General features: G+C 33.3%; 1 protein-coding gene across 15 annotated transcripts in view; it reads right to left on the bottom strand.

The window, feature by feature from the left end:
* PPIP5K2 (diphosphoinositol pentakisphosphate kinase 2) overlaps positions 1 to 21008 on the bottom strand; it is a 70093-nt gene extending 49085 nt beyond the window's left edge. For 7 of the 15 annotated variants that reach the window (XM_032476447.1, XM_006186700.3, XM_006186701.3 and 4 more), the window contains exons 1-9: positions 20793 to 21006; positions 12636 to 13022; positions 9568 to 9763; positions 6865 to 6955; positions 5494 to 5579; positions 4312 to 4466; positions 2958 to 3059; positions 1932 to 2093; positions 438 to 559 (exon numbers count right to left, since the gene is read on the bottom strand). In XM_032476447.1, coding sequence (XP_032332338.1) covers positions 438 to 559; positions 1932 to 2093; positions 2958 to 3059; positions 4312 to 4466; positions 5494 to 5579; positions 6865 to 6955; positions 9568 to 9763; positions 12636 to 12749 — 1028 coding nt within the window. In that variant the 5' untranslated portion in view covers positions 12750 to 13022; positions 20793 to 21006. Of the gene's footprint in view, positions 1 to 437; positions 560 to 1931; positions 2094 to 2957; positions 3060 to 4311; positions 4467 to 5493; positions 5580 to 6864; positions 6956 to 9567; positions 9764 to 12635; positions 13023 to 20792 lie in introns of all 15 variants that reach the window. The other 8 variants (XM_032476442.1, XM_032476444.1, XM_032476445.1 and 5 more) reach the window with 3 other exon arrangements.
* Positions 21009 to 21059: the final 51 nt, after the last annotated feature.

Below are 21059 nucleotides of genomic sequence, written 5' to 3'. Positions count from 1 at the left end.
CATTCAAAAGAATTCTGAATTCCAAACATTCCTATTTTACTATGGTTATTTCATGAATGTTAATTTTGTGTCATTAAGTACTGTAATTATGCATCAAAAACTTGAGAGACAAAGTAATCTAATAAATTAGATGTCTTGACTAATAATCACTATATAAATCACTGTTAAAGCATTTCTAAACAAATGAAGTTAAATACCATTTAGCCTTTATCTATACTGGTCATAAATTAATCTGTCTTTGATAATTCAAAGTATAATTCAAGATTTTGCATGTTCTTTGGGGATGTCATTTTATGAGCACTGATTTTTTTACTCTATAGAGTGTTTACAAAACCCTGATCATGTGATGTTTACAATTAATTTGGTTTCTGAAAAACTAGTATGCATTAGTTATAACAAAGGTAAAGAGGAAGAAATATAAAGAAGAGAAATCTTACCCAAGTATTTTTGCACAATCATCATAATACTTCATGGAATTTTTCACAAAACTGAAGCCATTGACATCACAGACATAAGACTGTCCATTGGCCCGTAACAAATCAAAGCCACAAACTGTTTGCTATTTAAAATAAATCATAAACTTTAAAGTTCCATTTGAATTAAGATTCATAGTTTTCCAGTAAGAATACATCAACTTTTATAAATGTCTAAATGTATATTTACTGTTTAATAGTTTACTTCATAGTTTAAATTACATTTTTTTAATTTGAATACTCTGAAAATATAGAACACATGACATACAATTATTTAAGGTTTTACCATGAAGTAGGTGTAGAACTAAATAATGCTCAAGGAACTGGTGAGGCCAAAAAAATCAAGACGTTCTTCAACTGACATTTAATTTTTTTTTAAATTAAAAAATTTTAGAGACTTTGATAAATTTTGTTAGCCAAAATTATATCACTTTAATCCAAAAAAAAAAAGGAAAAATAGCTTTGAACACATATCCAAGAGGAAATGTTCAACTATGCTAATGAATCTTTTAAACCCTGACAACCATATACTTGTGGGCACTTGAAATAAATTTACTTTATTTGGAAGAAAAGAGCTGAAAGGTATGAATTTTCAGCTTAGGCTCCAGGAATTTTCTGATCTTCTACATTCTATATTCAAAATCATATATTAATATAATATGATTTTAAGTCACTCCTTTTAGAATCCTGGTATTATAAAATTAAAACAATTTATATAAAGCTATTAAAATATATTTATGGGCTAATTTCCTTCCATGAATGAGACTTCAAATTATTAAGATACAAGCAATTTATTTATTTATCATTTGATAACCAGTAATACACACTAGTCTTTAAGTTACATATCCAAGGTAGGGTTTCAACAAGGAAAAGTTTACCCTTTATTAGACACAAGTTGTCCTACTTCTCTTTAAACCTTTACTGTACAATAATAAAAGACTAATAATATATATCATGGAGAGAACTAGTCAAATGTCATAAGTAAAACGTTTTCTTTAAGAAATGTGTGTTAGTATTGCTTTCATGAACATAATTTATCATATATAATAGGCCAACTGCCTACTGCCAAGGCTAGGAGACTACTGAGGACCTTTTATTTAAAAAAAAAATCATCTGTCAATTCTATGAGTAAATACTTGTAATCAGTTTTGTTTTTAACATGTTAAAACACTCGTTAACTCTATTGTTTCAGTTAAGTTTTCCTCTGTAATTTTAATTTTTGAATACATTGATAAACTTTCCTTTTATATAATACAGAAAGTATAGACAGAAACAAAGGCCTTCACTTATTATATATGTTTATTAGCGGCACAAAAAGAATCTCTTGAAAAGTACACAAACCATTTAAATGTACCACTTTTTTCTCAGCTGACTTCCCCATCTATAAGCTTAAATAACATATCAAAAAAGACAATCAGAATTTTTAAAAGGGCCTGCATGGCCTGCATAACATCTTACCTTAAATGCAAGGCAGACTTTCCAAGCAATTAATTTCTCTCGTGCATTGAGAATGACAGGGTATCTTACTTCTTTTCCTTCACTGTCTCGTTCCACCTTGCCATCAAGTGCAGGAGATTTTCGAGCTTCAGCATGGGCATAATCTGGACCCACTGTATAAACCTTTCATGAATGTTAAAAATACATATTTTATTTAAAAGATTAAAAAGGAGGTGGCAGATGAGAAACAGCATGAATTTGATAACAGACAAGAGAGGGAAAGGCACTCTAAGCAAAGTTAATAAACACAAAGTGCAGATGCAAGAAACAGCATGATGTATTCAGGTAAGAGTAAGTTATTTTGCATGATTTATTCCGCAAGAAGTAAGGTTTATAGGAAAGAGGGCAGACTGTGAAATATTGTGTATGCCAGTCTTTTGAATCTGATTACTATCTTATGGTCAACAAGGATCCACAAGAGAATTTTTAAAAAGAGGTGCCTGATCAGGTTTATACCTAAGAAAGAAATCTCTAGTTAGATATAGACTGGCTGAAGGTAAAGCAATTAAGAACTTGTATGCCACCAACAAAAATCACACCTATTTTTTTCTTTTATCATATTACAGTTGTCAAAGATCCCAAAAACACCGTTTACACTAATTAGTGCTTGGAAACTGTGGTCGTTACACGACACCAAACCACCATATTTTATTATTTAATGTCCTTTTAAAGAAGAATACACAACTATACATTATTATATCACATAGTTGGTTCTCAAATATTTTGATAGCTATATTTCAATAAAGTTTGTCTCCTTTGTAATCCTGTATGATTTACTTCAAGTATTTAAGAACATTATTCTAAAAAAAAAGGGTTCACAGGCTTCAGACTAGCAGCAGCGTTCATAATACAAGAGTAAAAATCACTAGTCAAAAAGAGAGAAATACAGAATAGATGTTAGATGTAGTTAATTAAAGGGTAATTTCTTTTTCTGAGATCATTGGTAAACTCAAAATACAAAATTAAAACATATTGAATCAATCCTACCTTAACATCAGTACCATCTGTGGGCATAAACTCTTCGTATATGTAAGAACCTGTTTTTCGTACACTGCTTTCAGGGGAATAAACACTACTTCTACTGCCAATCTGAAAACAGAAGAAGCCCATCAATATAAAAACTAAATTATTCTCCTCATTTTTACAAAATAACCTTTTTTACCATCTGTTTCCATCTTAGACATTTCTAAAAAGATTTTAAGTCCACAGATACTTAAGAACACTTACTTATGTAGCTGACATTATATTATCTTTTGTTATAATTTACACTTAAGTTAAACAGCATAAAAATACAATGAACACTACGAATAGTGTTTCTAAGATTCAACCATATTGCTACATATAACTCTACTCTGTTAATGTTTACTACTATAGAATTTTCCACAGTATAACTATTCCATTAGTCATTCATTATCCTATCAACATATGTTTAGGTTGTTTTCTAAGTTTTAGCTTGTAGAAGAATGTTGCTTTGAACATTCTTGTAAGTATCCCCACAGCACACACGTGCAAGAGTGTTTCTAAGGCATATACTAGAAGTGGGATTGCTAGGTGATAGAATATGTTCATATTCAACTTACAAAGACAACTGCCAAAATCTTTTATAAACAGTTTAAACAATTTAGAGATCTCTCCAGCAACATATGAGTTCCAACTGATGTACATCCTTATCCATGGTTGGTACTCAGACATCTTAATATTTGCCACTCTTAACGGATGTGAAACAGTACCTCATTGTGTTCCTACTTTGCATTTTCCATGCTGTTTATGACTATATGTGCATTTTTAATCCTGAGATATTGCTAAATTATGCTGCTAAAAGGCTATGCTAATTTGCATTCCTGTCAACAGGAGTTTGGGCTTGTGCTTATTTTCCAGCTACCTCAATCTTTTTGAACTTTGCCAATCCAAAAGGTAATTCAATGGCATTATCTTTTAGACTTACATTTATTTTATTATGGGTGCAATCTTGAGCATACTTTCATGTATCTAAGAGTTAATTCATGTTACTTTTTCTATGAACTAACCATTTTGAGGGTCAATTTTCAAAAAGACTGCTGATCTTTACCTGAATTTCTCGTATGACAGATACATAAATGGAAGGTAGAAAGAAAACCAAATAACTTTCTTAGGTATTCTATAGGTAGAATTTTGCATAAACAACATTAAATAACTAAAATGATGACTTGCTTTTCTAACAAAGTATGACACCAGTTTTATTAACTTACTTCTAAGTGATATTCTTATTTAATCATAGTTCTATTACATACTTAATTACTTTTAGTAAAACTTATACAACAGTGTATAGAGAAGAGTATTTACTAAGATAACAAAGTTTTACCTTTCGAAAGAGTCTTTGACTTCCACCACCAGCAGAGGTTGGATAATAAATGTAAACATTGTGATCTTCTGCACTGACTGGCTTTTCTACAAATGGCTTTTGGAAAACTTCTCCATTTACTTCTACATGATCTTCCCCTTCGATCAGACTGCATTCTATGAATCAAACAGATTAGCAAGAAAAACTATATATTGTATATTATATAGATGTAATATCGAGGACTTTTTGTTTCTTACTAGAATAGATATTACAAAGAAAAGTAACCTTGGAGATAATCTACTGATCTGATTTTAATTGAAAATATTTATGCAAACAAATACCAACATTTATGATCTATGACATTAGGAGCTATAATTGTTCTTCAGAAATCTAATGGACCTGCCATTTTACCCTATCATCCCACAGAATTCAAAGTTAGATATAAAATGATGCACAAGACAGATTGAGAAGTAACTCTATAATGCTATCATCTTCTGAAATATGTATGAAATCATTCCTATCACAGATATCATAAAACATGAAATATTTAAGCAAGAAAAGTAACTTATATACAGAGTAAGCAAGAAATTCAATTAGGAATTTTCACCTCTAGACAAATGAAAGAAGTTCCCTGTCAAAAGATAATAAATACTGTATCTAGTTTTTAATAAAAGTTGCTCTAATGTACAATAAAACCATCAAAATTCCCCAAACATTAGAATATTAATATTAATATTGTTATGTATAACTTACATGCTACATTTTAGATAACCAGGAAAATGAAGCAAAGCATGCTTTAAAATATTAATATTAACACTGCAAGATTCCTAGTCATCCGAAGTTTAAATTGTAGCATCTGAGCATGAAGTTTCTAATACTTAGTTCGACAGTCATAGATGAGTCACTCGTTTACCCCAATCAATACAAATTTATTAAGCATGCAATTTGAAAATTCTTCTGTATGATTCTCATAGATACATCAAATGTAGGTCAAAGAAATGTAGGATATACAATTCCTGAATTATTAATTGGCTTCCTAGCTCAGTGTCACATTTTAACTGAATATAACTGCTCATTAGGATCATTAAAAAAATGAATAGAATACCGTTAAGTTCTTTAAATTCTTTCCATTTGATTATAGAAGAGAGTGGCTCAAAAGTATGCTAAGTGACAAAAAGTAGCTTGCTTAAATCTTCTTCTTACCTTTGGGATTATTTGGGTCACGGTTCAAAATTGCGTAACGAGGAAGCAAAATTCCTTCAGCTTGAAGAATGCTATACACTTCTCTCCTGAAGAAAAAAGAAAATATCCTTATAATTTATTGCTCTATTTCACACTGAGTATACTACTGTACTGTTCATAAAATACACTATTACTGTTCTACCACTAAAAAAGGCACGTATATCAAAGTGCTTTATTTTTTAAATAAATGTATGTCATTTAAAAATGTATTCTAAGGAAATATTATAAATGCATTTTAAGCAATATTGAAAAAGTATATGCTTAATACTTTTTGTGGCACATTAAAACACTAATTTTTTAAAACTGGGAATGTAAATGTATAAAAAGTAATGGTTAAATAAAGTTACTATATCACAATGACAGAATATTATCTAAGTATTAAAAACCTTACACTCAAAGATATTTAGTGACATGGAAAAACGTTCATGGTATTTTAAGAGAAAAGTAATCCTAATTTTGTAAAATCTGAGTGCATATATGTACTCCTTTCTTTGGGAAAATGTGGCAGATGTAGTGGCAGGGTTAAATGCCTTTCTTTATGATTTTATTTTCTAAATTTCTTAAAATAAATACGCATATATACATGCATATGTTTATATTTATAATATATAAACATGTATTACTATGTAAACCAAGGAAGAATGTTACAAAACATTATATATTAATGTTATAAAACATTCTATATTAATAATGTTACTATCTGGAAGAATGGGAAAAAAACAAAAATAGAAAAATAAAAAACTATAGGGCTTTATACTTCATACGGCAGTTTAATGTATATAATTTCATATAGTAATGCTAACACAAAAGAAAAACAGAAGGCTGGTGAAATTATAATGGTAGCCATTAAAGTGAAACATCAATTAAATGCAATATATAAATGCATTTGTATTTTACAATTTCTTAGATATGTATGCTTTTGATCTGTTATGAGTTGCTAAGATATACAGTAAAATATTTCTCAAAATGGTTATACTTTACCATTAAAAAATCTAGTTACAATGGATAAAGCCCTAATTTCATCATCAGTCACATAATAGAAAAACTGTTCAAAATTTTCAGTGGTTTAGTAGGCTCCAAAAGTTAAACAAATTTGGTTTAAGTCCTTGTCCCACTACCTAAGGAACTACTTGTGACTTTGGTCAAATAGTTAATCTCTCTGATTCTCATGTTTCTTCATCTGTAAAACTGGTTATAAATACCTATTTCTAAGTATTATTTCAAGGATACCATGAATTAATATATATAAACACCTGATTCCATGTCAGCTTAAAGGAGATACTAAATAAATGTTAATTTTCCCTCCTTAATTCAGCCAACTTCACCACTCACCTATCTTGTATGAGATACTGCATATTCAAGTCATTGATTACAAATGGATTCCTGAGTTTTGCATAGGCAACTGCTTTGTCCAGTGGAAATCCTAAGAACACATGTTATTAACATATTCTGTACAATCTGAAAGTAAGTTGACATCTTAACTTGAATTTATGCCACTTTCCATAAAAGATTAATTTCATTATTCATGTAACTGCTTTCTATAAAAGGCATGGAATAATGAATACATAAAACTTGGTTTATCTTATACTATTAAGTGCTATTAAATAAATCTTGTTTTTACTTGGTTAATAATAATAATATTAATAATAATAAATCTTGTTTTTTCTTTGTTAATTTGTTTTATAAGGCACAGTTAACTTGACTCATAAGGCACAGGAACCCAGTGGTTATGTAACCAAATTTAGACCACTGACATTTTAGTTGATGCCTGATTATTGAAAGTCACCTAACAGAAGGTAAGATTACCTCACATAGAAACAGAAATCTATATATAAGTAACATAAGTATATCACAATCAACCGGTGATTTTTTAAAAATTTATCTGACTCCTTGTCACTTAAGATACTTTGATGTTTACACATATAAGTTAGATAATAATTCAAAGAACTTTGGCAACTTTAAAAACAGCAGAAGAAAAATTAATTCACATAAAACAGATACGTTCAAAATATAAAATATATAAGCAGGATCATGCCTGTTGTTACTAGATCAATATTAACACATCAGAAATTAACTCCCTAAAATTTCTAGACTTTGGTAAAATTACTAATTACAATGAAAACAAATGAAATGGCAGATACAGTAAGAAGAGGTCTAAAAATATATGTAAAGAATTTTAATGATTGTAATTCACCCTCTGTATTGGCATTAAAAGACTCCAATTTTATCTATCAACACATATTATTAAGAGAGGAAGTTACCACAGAGGTTAAGAGCATAAACTAAGGTTCAGATCCTAACTCCATCTTTCGTTAGCTATGTGATCTTGGGCAAATTTATTTATCCATTAAGCCTCTGATTCACAGCTGTAAAGGGGTATTATAACAATCTTACTTAGTATGGTTTTTGAAAAATTAAATAAAAGAATGTATATAAAACACTTAACACAATACTAGGCATACTAAGTGCTCAATAAATGTTGACTATTATTAACTATTATTAGTCCCTAAATGACAATATCTTAATAGATACCTCAGGAAAACATTAACAATTAGCAAACATGCACAACTACAGCATTTAACTATAGCATACTACAGTATACCTGTGAAGACACTGTATTTTGTAACATTATCAGAATAGTTGGTAGAGGAAGGAAGTGTTAAAGTATACTGAAGTTAAAACAACAAAAAGCTATGGTCAGTTAAAGAAAGACTTTTTTCTAAATTCCACATAGCTTTTAGCATTTAAATAGAAGTATTCTGTATCAAGAATCACTTGGCAATAAATTACAAACCCTTCTATTATAGACTCTCAGAATTCATCACTTACTGTAAAAATGTCTCATTATCTGTGGTTTCAAGCCTCCTAACAAAATTCAGCAAATAAGAAACCCCTATACAGTCATTACCCTGCTTCTGTTGTCATTAAAAAGGAATTTTGTCCTCACCAAGAGACAGCATATGAGATATGATCTTAGGCAGTACCTAGTTTTTACAAGCAAATAACTAGCTTTTATTTAAGAAATAGGAAGAACCATTTGATAGCAAAGGAAGAACATCTTACTCTCAAGGATAAGCAAATTTTAAGATTCTCTGAAATGAGGGACTTCAGTCTGTAAAGAAGACCAGGGCCTTGGCTTCTCTATAAAATAATGGAGATCAACAGCCTATGGGAGCACAAAAAGTACTAACCATGCTCCATCGCCTTCTTGCTGAAGGGGATGCTCTTTAAGCACCTAATTAAAGTGAGACCATAACACAGCTGGAGACTACATACGTTGGTAATAAAAAATGTTTTAATATGAATACGTTTATAACTGAATGAGTATCTTTTAGAGTTCTTAGTGAAAACTCACTTAATTCACAGATTCTTAGATTATAAATTTTCAGATATACACTTAATAATGTGATTATGGAGTTTACTATGAAGTAATACTTAAGCTTAATTGATATTTCAGTTTGATTCATAAAACTGAAAGGAAAAAATAAAACTCAAATATTAAGTTCTTAAAAAATAAAGTATGAATATGCATATGAGCAATGATAGATCATTTTCTCTGTGGTAAGACATAAGGGCTTAAAACATTCAAGAATTCAATAATTTACCCTAAGAAACCTAGAGTTGCAAACAAAGATATGCATTCCAAAAGTTCATCACAACCTTACTTTTAATAGTGAAAACTGGAAACCATCTAACTGTTAGGATACTGGCTAAGTATGTTATAGTACATTCACAGGATGACACACTATGATGCCATTAAAAATCAGATTTTTGAAGCATGATATGGAGAAGAAAAACCTCCTATATAATAAGTAAAAAATTAAATATAAGATTATATATACACGACACTAAATTTGTTTTTAAAAATACACACAGAAAAAAACTGTAAAGAAATATATCAAAATGTTACTATCACTTATCTGTGACACTAGGTGAGTTTAAATTTTTTCTATTTTACGTAGTATTTTACAGTTAATATATATTAGTTTTATAGTCAGAGAGGATAAAGGGGTTTCCACCTGTGTTCTTTAATACCTTTAGAATGGAAAGAAATCAGACAATCACATAAAGGCCAGTTTTCCACTGGTTCATTCAAAATAACATCCTCTTCAAATACTACCACTGTGATATATTTAAATAAGGAGATCCGTTCAAGAATTTCCTTCATTGGTTTGGATTTGGATTTCTTTGCCATGGAACATATTCCAACCACAATCTGCCTTTCTGGGGGCTGAAACAAAGAGAAAACAAAAAATCAGGTTGACTTAATACGAACTGCAAATTACCGTGATCTTAAATCTTCCTCAGAAGTGGAGAAGGCATGTGATGAATCAATAAAAGTGACACAATAACCAAAAAGGCATTTTTCAAAATTATACTGTTGTTATAATAAAACACTTAAAAATGACAGTTTTCTACAAAGGTCTGGGAAAATTTTTTTTAAAGTTTCAGATCACTGTTACAATTTTCATTCAGATTTCAAAATGAAAAACTTCTTTAATTGTCTGTAACATTTATTTGCCTTCCTCACACCAGTAAGGCGGGGAATAAGGGCTAAAATCTACCTAATCTAAGTAAAAAGGCCAATGAGAGTGAGATAAAGAATTCTCACTACAAAGCTATACAGTATTAAGCTATTTTAGTAGATTGAGTGTGAATACGAGTTGGTCACCAATGACAACTTGGAAGGAAATTTTGGAGAAAGCCACATTGCTAAACAGAGGTGTTAGTGCTCTTTGACATCCCAGTCTTCATACCAACATTCCTATTTTACAGTGTTGCTCATCTCTGGATCCCTTGCTACAGTTCAAAGGCAATGATTCAGTCTGAAATTTAAAAAGCAGGATATAAAAAAAATTTATGAGTTGCTCACAGATTTATAAAATTACTCAAGATTCACTGTGAGGTCTTTGCATCCAGGTACTTAGAGTTTCATCAATTATAAAGCTGTATCCAGTTTTCCATTTTCAATTCTTTACTCTTTCATGATATTTTATGTAAGTCATATCACATCATAATCTGGGCCCAAAAGTGTTTTATTAGACTTTCTCTTACTATATAAGTCAAAAAACAAAACTGGGTAACATCAGAATTGTTATTCTTCTTTATGCCTAGAATTTCATTTCTTTATTGCCTCCTCTAAACTTATATGAAATTTAGAGTTCAAACTGTTATTAGATTTGATGGTAAATCAAAGATTCTAAATCCTAACCTTCCTGGGATCTGCTGTCTTTCCCCCTCTGATGATCCACTCTTACGTTCCCTTATTCTATTCTTTCCTGATTAAAAGCCTGGACATAAGGCATTATGATGTTCCTAAAGTAGATTTCCCCAGACAACAAGCGTATTCAACTCAACGTCTTTGAACTCTTAAAAACAGGAGAATGATCTGGAACAAATCATTTTATTAAGCTATAGGTCAAATGAACCAAATCAAATTTCTCAAAAGTGACAACTATGCATCGTGAATGTAAACTCAATGTAATTAGTACCAATACTCCAAGGATTACACTAAGCACTGAAGAGTTAGAAATACAGAAACTGCCTGTCCTCAGATACGTTGAGTCTAACAGGGAACACAGTAGTAACAGTACATGATACACAAAATAGAACTATGTATGTCAAGGTACAGAAATGGTATTGAGGAAGAAATGTTCAAGTTTCTCATAAGGACAAGAGCAAGGAGAGAGGGAAGAGTGAACAACATGAAATGTGAGCAAGGTTTTGAAGAAGGAAAAATAATTCACAAGGTATCCAACAAGGAAGGGCTTTTCAGAGAGATAAAGGAGTACTTACAATAGCAAAGAGGCATGGTGCAACATGGAACACGTGGGAAATAAAAATCTGATATTGCTAAAACATGACAGGTAGAAGGTACAGAGACAAGCACAGTTCTAGACACAGAGGAAAGATAAAAGTCCTTACATAGAAGAAGACTGCACTTGGGCTCTCAGTGGTGTTCACAGTGTGTTCTGAACTCCAGAGAGAAGTGGTACGGGCAGCAGAGGCCGAAGCAGTGCTACTGCCTGGTCTACGGCAGCCGGAGAAGCTCTGCTTTATGTTTTACTTACGGGACTTCTGCATAAGACCTCAGAGGAGGGAAAGTTCTGGCTGGTATGAAAAGCGTGAAAATCATTTTTTTTTCCTGAGCTGAGGTGTGGTGTGATTTTAAATGAATGATAATATGATTTGCATTTCAGGTAAGTGTAACTGCACTGTGAAGGGTGTTGTTAAATAACTATGAAAAAGGATTTGAAGAGTCATCTAATAGACATTTGGGGTTTGTTTTTACTACTTTCATGAAGTATAACAGATTTTTGTTTTCAAACAAAATTCTCTTTTCAATTGGAAATGTAAGAAAAACAAACATACCTTAAGTTTGTATTTTAAATCAGTTCTCGGAGTAAAACAATCTTTATTTGTAAAGGGAAAAATAAAGATGAGGAATAAAAATACTCAGTTAACATAACTACAGCAAAATAAACATATTCGTGTTTTTCCTAAAGATCCAGTATGGATATACTTTCTAATAGGTCAGATCAGAAAGAGAACTAGACATACACACACACCCCCTCCCCCACAGATACTTGAGGTAACTTTTAGTCACACAGTTTGCAGACTTCTGAATATTAATAAATAGCATTATCTTCAGGTCAGCCATCACTTGTGTTGACAACATGACAAACTTATTAAAGCTGTCCTTCAAAATCAGTACTTTTAAAATTCTTTATCTTAATGTTTTGTTGTGTTCTTCTACATATAAGAAGTCCTTTTGATTTATGACCCTAATTACTCTTTCTCCTTGTCACTTTTTCTACCCAACCCTGTGTTATGCTAGGTGTATCAATGAAAGATACTAAGATAGGCATCATTAAACCACTTAGAAATGTGACCCCTGATTGTATTTCTTGAAGCACCATAGATTCAATGATGTCACTAATGAAACACAATATGCTTTTTCAGTTTAAAAACTTTCAACAAATTTCTATGAAAAAAATGTCTCCACAATTTAAGATAATAGTATCAGTTTCCCTTCACAGTGATCAGTAAAAAGTTGAGCCTGTTTGGGACTTCTCTCACCAAACAAACAAACAACAACTTACAGACTCATCCTCCTCCTCCTCATCTTCATCTGCGTGGTGGAAGAAATGACGATAATTTCCCGGGTTTATTTCTGTATCTTCAGGCCCAACAAAGAATCTGGGGGCTTCACTCATTTTTATTTCATTTGATATAGACAGAATTTAAATGTGCTATATAAAAACTGTTTCAAAATAAACAGCACCAGAAAGAAGCATTCTCTCTATACCGGTTGACGCATAGGTCTGTCGCAGCTTGCTTCTGCTTATACAATCACTTGAAATTGTGATGACAGTTAGTTGGCAAATGTTCATCTGTTCTCAGATATCATTGCTCCATTGTTGGTGCAGTTTAAAAAACAAAGATAGTAAGGCTATTGCTTCAGTGAGTTGATGCAACCATCTTTTTACCTAAAATGCAGTAAAAAAAAATTAATTTTGGAGACTGTACTTCAAAAACATTCAGGTAAAAACAATTTTAAATGACACTTGTAAAAATCGTTACCAATAACCTGATGTGTATCTTCGAATAAAAAGATACTTTCTCCCATAAATTTAAGAAATTAAGACTCTGACCTTCAATAACACACATGTTGGCAATTTGACAGACTGATACAAAGTAACAAAAAGACTACATACTAAATTCTTCAAGTCCTAATAGCTAACAAATTGAGAGAAAACTATTCAAATTAATACAAAATTACATTAAAAGCTAAATCCCTCTGCACAAAGTTCAGTAATACCTGAACAGAATGCAAAAGAATAGATAAAATATAACTTGGGTTTAAAAACCACTGACAATTATACACCGATTTGAAATTACATAAAATCAATTTTTTAAAGGCTTCGTTTGTAAAAGTTCAATTTGTAAACAGATTTTTTTAATGGAATATAACCATTCTGTATTTTGGTCTCATATATAAGTTGACAAAACAAGGTTAGAATGAAAGAAAGATTTCATTCTAACAGTAGCTCTCAAACTTTGAGAGTCAAAAACCCTTTGGTAAAATTTTATGGTGTGAATCACTGTATTGTACACCTGTAACTTATACAATATTGTATACCAACTATACTTCAATAAAAAATTTTTAAATGAAAAATAAAGATAAAGCCAAAAAAAAAAAAAAAAGAAAAACCTATTTGGTAGATCTAATAAAATCTATCAATCCTCTCCTCAGAGACAAATGCACATGTACATTAAATTCTGCACGTAATTTTATGTGACTGACTGACATCTAAACTTTTCCACATAAACTGATGCCCATGATCAGTTTAAGAACTATCATATAACAGTGATATAATCTCAAAACATTCTTTACTAAAGCTGTTTACATGTACTTGGTTCCCTGGTCATAATAAAACTATAGTTACCAAGATGAAACCACGTATCAAACATTTCATTTCATTACTAGTAATATAAGAAATTACTTGATCACATATTCTTAAGAGATGACTGATAATACTAGCTAGAACTGCAAAGTGTGAAAACCAAAGTCCTATTTCTAAAGATCCAGTTTAATTGGTGGCTCCCATGAAACATTAAAACTAGCTTACCTAGCAGGCTTGATTTTATCCATCTTTAAAATTAAAATTACAGTGTTACTAAATTTAAAACAGTTTGTGATTAAAGAATAAAAGCCAGAATAATTCACTTTATATATCAATGCTTTTTATCCCTATTCTCTTTGTACTGTTTTATATGTAAAAGATATTTGCTAAAAAAGAACAAAAGAAAGTTTTGAATTTTTGTAAAACTTGATAGTATGTACTAAGTTGATCTCAGTTCTTCTGTTTTGTATCAAAAGGCAAACATCTTTGGTTTCATGTTTTTACTCCTCCCATCACCTAAAACCAACCTAATATTTATTCATAGAAAGGGTGTATGTTTTAGAGTCAGATATACTTATCTAAATCTGTGATTACATAACAAGCAACTTGCACAAGTTTCTTTAAGTCTCAGTTTCTTCACTATAAAAAGGGAGTATCATAAAACCCTGTAACTTTGTGAGGACTAAGTAACATTAAGTGTTTGCCATATACTAAACACTTGATAAACCTTAGCCCCTACAGGCACTCTGTAAACCAAGCTCCTTATTAACAATAACATGCAAATCTAATAGAATGAATATTGTTCAATATTTGTTGAAATAAATCTATTTATTCAACAAATACTTTTCACCAATTATATAAGAAGGCACAGTATTAGGTGTTGGCAATAGAAAGTCAAAGTAAACATGACCCTTATTCTTAAGGAGCTTATAGTCTAGGAGGAAGACAGCCAAGTAAATTAACATTTTCTCTTTTAGGGTGATAAACGTGCCAACAAAACTGATAATAGAAATATGCAATAATGCATCGCACTATTCATTACAGAACAGAAACAATGAAAGATGTAAATCAGTGCATGTATCGATATATCTATGCTTATACGTACACAGATGTATACACTTTATGGCATTATTTTAAAATTGGACTTCCTTCTAATTGAGGTGTTCTAATGAAAGTGACAGTAATTCTGTTCTAGTCACAGAGCTGAATAGTAATTTTTTAGAACTTTGTTATTTCAGAGTGTCCATCATGAAAAATCTAAAATGCATAAAAGTGAAATTTAAAAAATCAATAATGCCACAATCCAGTGGCAAAACTACTAGTTACGGTTCTTAGTTGTGGAATTGTTGAGTTTTATTTCTTACTAGTCCTTTTACTATATATTCTTCCACATTTTTGAGCTATTTTACACATGCATTATGTGTGAGCAGAAATCAGCTTTTGAAAAAAAAATGTGTATCCTGTACATTTTCAAGAGTGTAAGTTAATGACTGATTTGTCCCATTCTTATTCACTTAGTCAAATTTTGTTTCATGTTTCAATGCTGCCCGAAGTACAGATATATGTCCCCCATCTGATTATGTTTAGGTCTGAAACCATGTCCCATTCACTCATTTGGAGAGAGACAATAGTCCAATCACAAACAAATATGTTAGTAAGACCTCTCTAATATGGTGACATTGAGCAAAAATTTAAATTAAATGAGGAAATCAGCCATGGGGTTATATGGTAGGGGCATTCCAGAGAAGAAACAAACGATAAAGGCCCTAAAGCAGATAAGCATATATTTCCCACGTTTAGGGAACGGAAAGGAGGCCACTGCAGCTGGAGCAGAGCAAGCAAGCAAAGAAAGAATGGTAGAAAATAAAGTCGGGGAAGTAGCTAAGATGCATACAGAGGATGGGGAAGAAAATTTTTACCAATTTTCAATTTTATTAAATGTGACTGGATTGCACTTAAGAGAACAGAAGACAATGTAGGGACAAGATATGACAATTCTTTTGAAGGGCTTTGTTATAAAGGAAGGCAAAGGCTTTCTTTCTTTGTTTTTTCTTTTAATTTATAAGAGATACTTGCAGATACTATAAAAGGACTGAACAGCCTGGTGTTCAGAGCATGGATTCTGAAGCTAGAAATACTTGGTGTTGAATCTTAGGTCCAGCAGCTGTGTGACCCTGACCCCTCAGGGCCTCAGTAAACTGTACCTATCTTACAACTTGCTTTACGGATTAAATAAGATGATATATAAAAAAGAGCTTACATCTCACTGTTTAGGCCACACTCCATACCAATCATATCAGAATATTTGGGAGTAGGGCCCAACTATTTTTAAGGCTTCAAAGATTCCAACATGCAGCCAAGTCTGAGAACCAGTGCACCACTCAAACAGAGGAGGAGGGGGAATGTAGAACAGTAGAAGCACATGGTAAGCAAAACATATATGCTTGCTATCGTCATGAAAGTATGCTATTGTTACAGGGGATCTAGCAACCTGAGAAAAAGGAGATAAAACTGATAAAGCAGAGTCTTTGTCTTCTTGATGATTGGCACAAAAAATACTCCTCCATAAAATTTTCCTTAACAATTTCCAAGATTTCTTCTTCTCTGAATCATTCATTTTGACCTTTGGACACCTACAACCTTGGCACTGTTTAACTGTTTTGGCTATGTATATCCCTTCAAAACATGATAAGCTTCAAAAGAATGAATATTTATTAAACATTGCTACCTGGTAAGTACTTAATTTGTTAACCTGGATCCCAACATGCTGCCTAGTCATGAACGAGTACTGTAAGTAGGCCAAAAGATTGCCTCAGCCTTATGGCAGCTGGAACCCCCTGGCCAGTTGTCTCCAGCAGCACTCTCTCCAGTTTCTTCCATAAACACTGTACAAATATTATCATTTTCTATGCATGCTGTAACACGTGGAAATTCAGGAAGCAGTTATGACTTCGTGATTTAACAATTACTCTCACAGCAATCCTGAGATTAGGGTTATTTGCCTTGTTTTATAAATGTTTGAAGTATATGGATAAATCTCCATCACTTGATTACAAACAAGGACTTGAAGCTCAGAAAGTTCAAGAAATTTGACCATAATCACACAGCCAAGTCAAGTCGTAAATAGAACTCAAATCCAGGTCTATTTCAGCCCAAGGCCATCATGATCACTTAAGAGCAAAATCTGGACTCCACAGTCCTTATCACAGCATTATATATATTTAATAAATTCTTAGAAAACTAAAAGTGTGAAATAAATCCGGTTTTGTTCCCCTCTTGCCACGTGGGATACATACAGTGTGGTACAAGACAAAATCTTACGCACACGAAAGGAGATCCAGGACATTCTAAATGTACTGCTATTTCACACGAACCCCTGACATTAAACTAAATATGACTTATGCTTTTCCACATTATTCAGCATTTCAATCAACCTACATCCTGCATCATGAATTCCAAAATACACAACTGTTTGCCCTTAAAAATATTACATTATTCAAATATCAGAGCTGAGCCTTTCTTATTTTTAACATTCTTTCTATAGTAGTAGTCCCATAATGGACTGGTTACATCAGAATTATCTGGGGCACCTGTAATAATAATTCAGTTATTAGACCTTTCACAAATTTTCTAAAGTTCAGCATTTTCTTAACTAGATAATTTATATTTTAACAAATGTACATGCAACCACATTTGGGAATCTGTTTAAATTTGTTCAAAAGACAAAGACCTTTTTACCTTGACTTCTGATTTTGAAATCAGTACCATGCTACCAAAGATCCACATTCAGTGCAGCGGTTCTCAAACTGTAGAATATGAGAAATCACCTGGAATGGAGGGTTTGTTAAACCACTAAACTAAAAAGTCTCTGGGTAGGAGCCTTATACTTGGCTTTTCCAAAAGTTCCAAGGTAATGTTTGCTGATGCTTCTGGTCTGAAAATTACACCTTGAGAACCACTGCTCTAGATTTTGACAATATGGGGTTAGAAAGCTTTTTTGATAGTTGTTCAGTTCTGTGTCCTTAAGTTATTGAAACTCTCTAGCCACCATCTGTAAAATGGGATGATAAATCTCATAGATTGAAGACTGAATGACAAAGCAACATCACAGCAATGAGCACATGATAAATATTCAGTAAACGTTAGCTGTTTAAATACCTTGTCAGCAGTTGTAATTAAGACAGAGATTGCTGATCTAAACTTAACTGGTACAGAACAAATACAAATAATTTAATTTCGAATGTACCAATTTTCCCTCCTTGTAATGAAGCCATAGAGACTCCTCTTTGCCACTGCTGCTACTGGAGACCTCATTACCTCTTTTCCAGTCTGACCACACTACTTGAGACTATCATGAACGCCACTGTCTGGAATAAACAGTCATCTCCTTCACATCTTTACTGGTCATAGTCAAAGCTACATAACCCTTAAAATGACACTGTGGATCACCCATCAGTTCCACATAGTATTTAGAAATAGCCCCTGACTTGGCTTAAAATCTTTCCAGCCATCAGTGTAGCCCTTTCTACAGGTTCCTCAGGAGCCCAACTATATATCTGGGAGTAAATCTCTACTCCCAAAATCAGAGAAAATGGGAGTCCCAGCCCCCATTGCTGAGCCTGATCACAGACACCTAACTAGCCTTCTTGAAATCCTAAGACCCTTTCCCACGGAAACATTGGTAAAAATGGTGACTCTCTTCCAGAGCATCGTTAACTCAGCTACATAAATAGGCTTCTGCAGGCTGGCAAAAGCAACCAAACGTCATTTTTAAGATTATTTATGCAAAAAAAAAAAAAAAAAAGCTCATACCAAGGTCCTCACTAACTTCACATTGATTTTCTTCCTTCTTCAAACATTTATGCAACACATTTTTGCTGAGACTGCCTTTTCTTTTATCTGGTACTCATTATTCTCCTTGAAAGTTCCGATTTCTCCTTCAATAACCAACTGCAAAGTCCTCAATGAATGCTTTTTTTTTTTTTTGACAACCATCACGCCTCTGCCAACCCCCAAATACACATCAACACTCTTTCCCATCCTCTATGCTCCAGAGCAGTTTGAATCTCTTTACAAAACTCTGTTTCCATTCGAGTTAGGGTCTTCTTCCCAACTTTTTCTTATAAAAATTTTCAAATATTCAGAAATATTCCTAAAAGAGTTTACTATAAACACCCATAAACCCACCACTAGACTTAACAACTGCTAACATTTTGCCATATTTACCTTCTCTCTCTGCACACACATATACACATATATTTGTTGTACCACCTGAAAGTCAGTTGTAGACATCAATACATGGCATCTCTTAATACTTGAGTATCCATCTCCTAAAAATAAGGTCATGCTCTTACATATCCACAATATCATTTCCACTTAAGAAAATCAATAGTTCCACCTTTATACATAGTTGTATGGGAACTTCTGAAGAACAAGAATCTCATCAATATAGTCTCAGTATTTTATTGATGCATAGCACTAATTTGAGTGATGAATAAAACGTTTCACCAATTGTTAAATTTAATAACCTCACAACAACTACTCTGCAAGCCATGAGTTTAAAACTTAAACAGCAAGCTTTGATTGTACAACGTGCACCTTCTGCCCATCAGTTTAATTACCAGCCCACACAAGTGTAAGTATTTTGGTTTCTGAACTATTTAATTCTGAATTCAAATACTGAAGCTGCATGAAGACAGAGATCACATGTGTCTGTTGTGAGACACCTAAGCATACCAAATATTTTTAAATGAATACTTTCAAGCCACTGAAAATGTTAGTGAAGAAACTGGAAGCGATGAAGCATAATGGTAGGACAATGGGAGTGTAATAGTTAAGAACATGGATTTTGAAGTCTGAAAAATCTGGTTTCTAACACAGATTCAAACATTTACGAGTAGCAAAAGTTTATTAGGGTAGTTAAGTGACCTCTCTAAGCTTTAGTTCCCACCTCTGTCAAATGATAAACCTAATTTAATACACCTCATGGAATTGTTGAGCGATATGAGAAAATATGTAAAGGACATGGAACACATAAGAACTCAGTTAATGGCAGCTATCGTGTTTTTTTTTTTATCTGCTTGAAACAAAAACTGTATTTCTCATGAAGAATTTTCAGAGGCAAAACATAAACCCTATGCCTGTGTATAGCAAGGACGCTAGGTGCTAGTCATCCAGGAGGCTTCCTACTTGCACAGCTGAGCTTTCCAGCACGCTAAAGCCCAGACAAGCATTACCCATGGGCCTCCAAAGATCGCAAACTTCCAGGAAGTCGAACCTGGTAAATAACACCCAATGGTCACCACCCTCACCCCTTCTCCTTCGGAGCGCGCGAGAACGCAACACTCTCCAACCGATTAGGTGCGGCATTAACCTGCAGCCTCCTTCCTTACTCTGGAATGCTGCAACGGACGGGGCTTTTGATCTTCTTGGAGGAGCCAAGAAGTAGAGGGATAAAGGCTGAGGAATGAAAAGAACCATCTCTACCCATAGAAGTCCCCAAATTCGAGACCGCCTACTTTGGCGGAGCGAGACTGCAGCCTGGCGTGCCAGCCAGAAGCTCAGCAGTTCTCTTTCAGCTAAGATGAAACCCCCCATATCTCAAACCCAAAAAATGGAAAAGGGAAGCAACAGAAGAAGAGGAGGAGAAATTAAGAAATGAAAGGACCCCCCAGGGCCGTACTGTCATTCCTACGTGCCCATGCTGCCTTACACTCTAGCACAAGCCCTTAGGAGCAGTGTGCCCTGGCTCCGCAGAGCGCAGCAGGAGACAAAGCGACTTCCCGGCAGCGGCGCAAACCTCGGGGGACCGGGTTCCATATCTCCATTCTTCCTGGGTCTCGGGGCCCTCACCTGCTACGGCTGCGGTCGCCACGCGAGCTGCTGGAGATGACCGAGCCCATTCAGGTCTCGGTTTCCCCTTTAATCCTGGGGGCACGAGTAAGGTGTCAAGAGACTCCAGCTGCTAGCTTGAAAGTGGGTCTTGCTCTCTTCAATAGCAGCTGAAGGGTCACACAGAGGTACAGCACGGCACTACTATTCCTCTCGAAGCCTGGTCACGCCTCTTCCCTGCCTGCCTCTGGTCTCACATAGAAACTTCCCCGGCCGGAACAATTTCCG

This window comes from Camelus ferus, chromosome 3 (assembly GCF_009834535.1).
Source record: "Camelus ferus isolate YT-003-E chromosome 3, BCGSAC_Cfer_1.0, whole genome shotgun sequence".
Lineage (NCBI taxonomy): Eukaryota > Metazoa > Chordata > Mammalia > Artiodactyla > Camelidae > Camelus > Camelus ferus.
The sequence above is the reverse complement of the archived record's forward strand: the minus strand, read 5'-3'. Positions and strand labels throughout refer to the sequence as shown.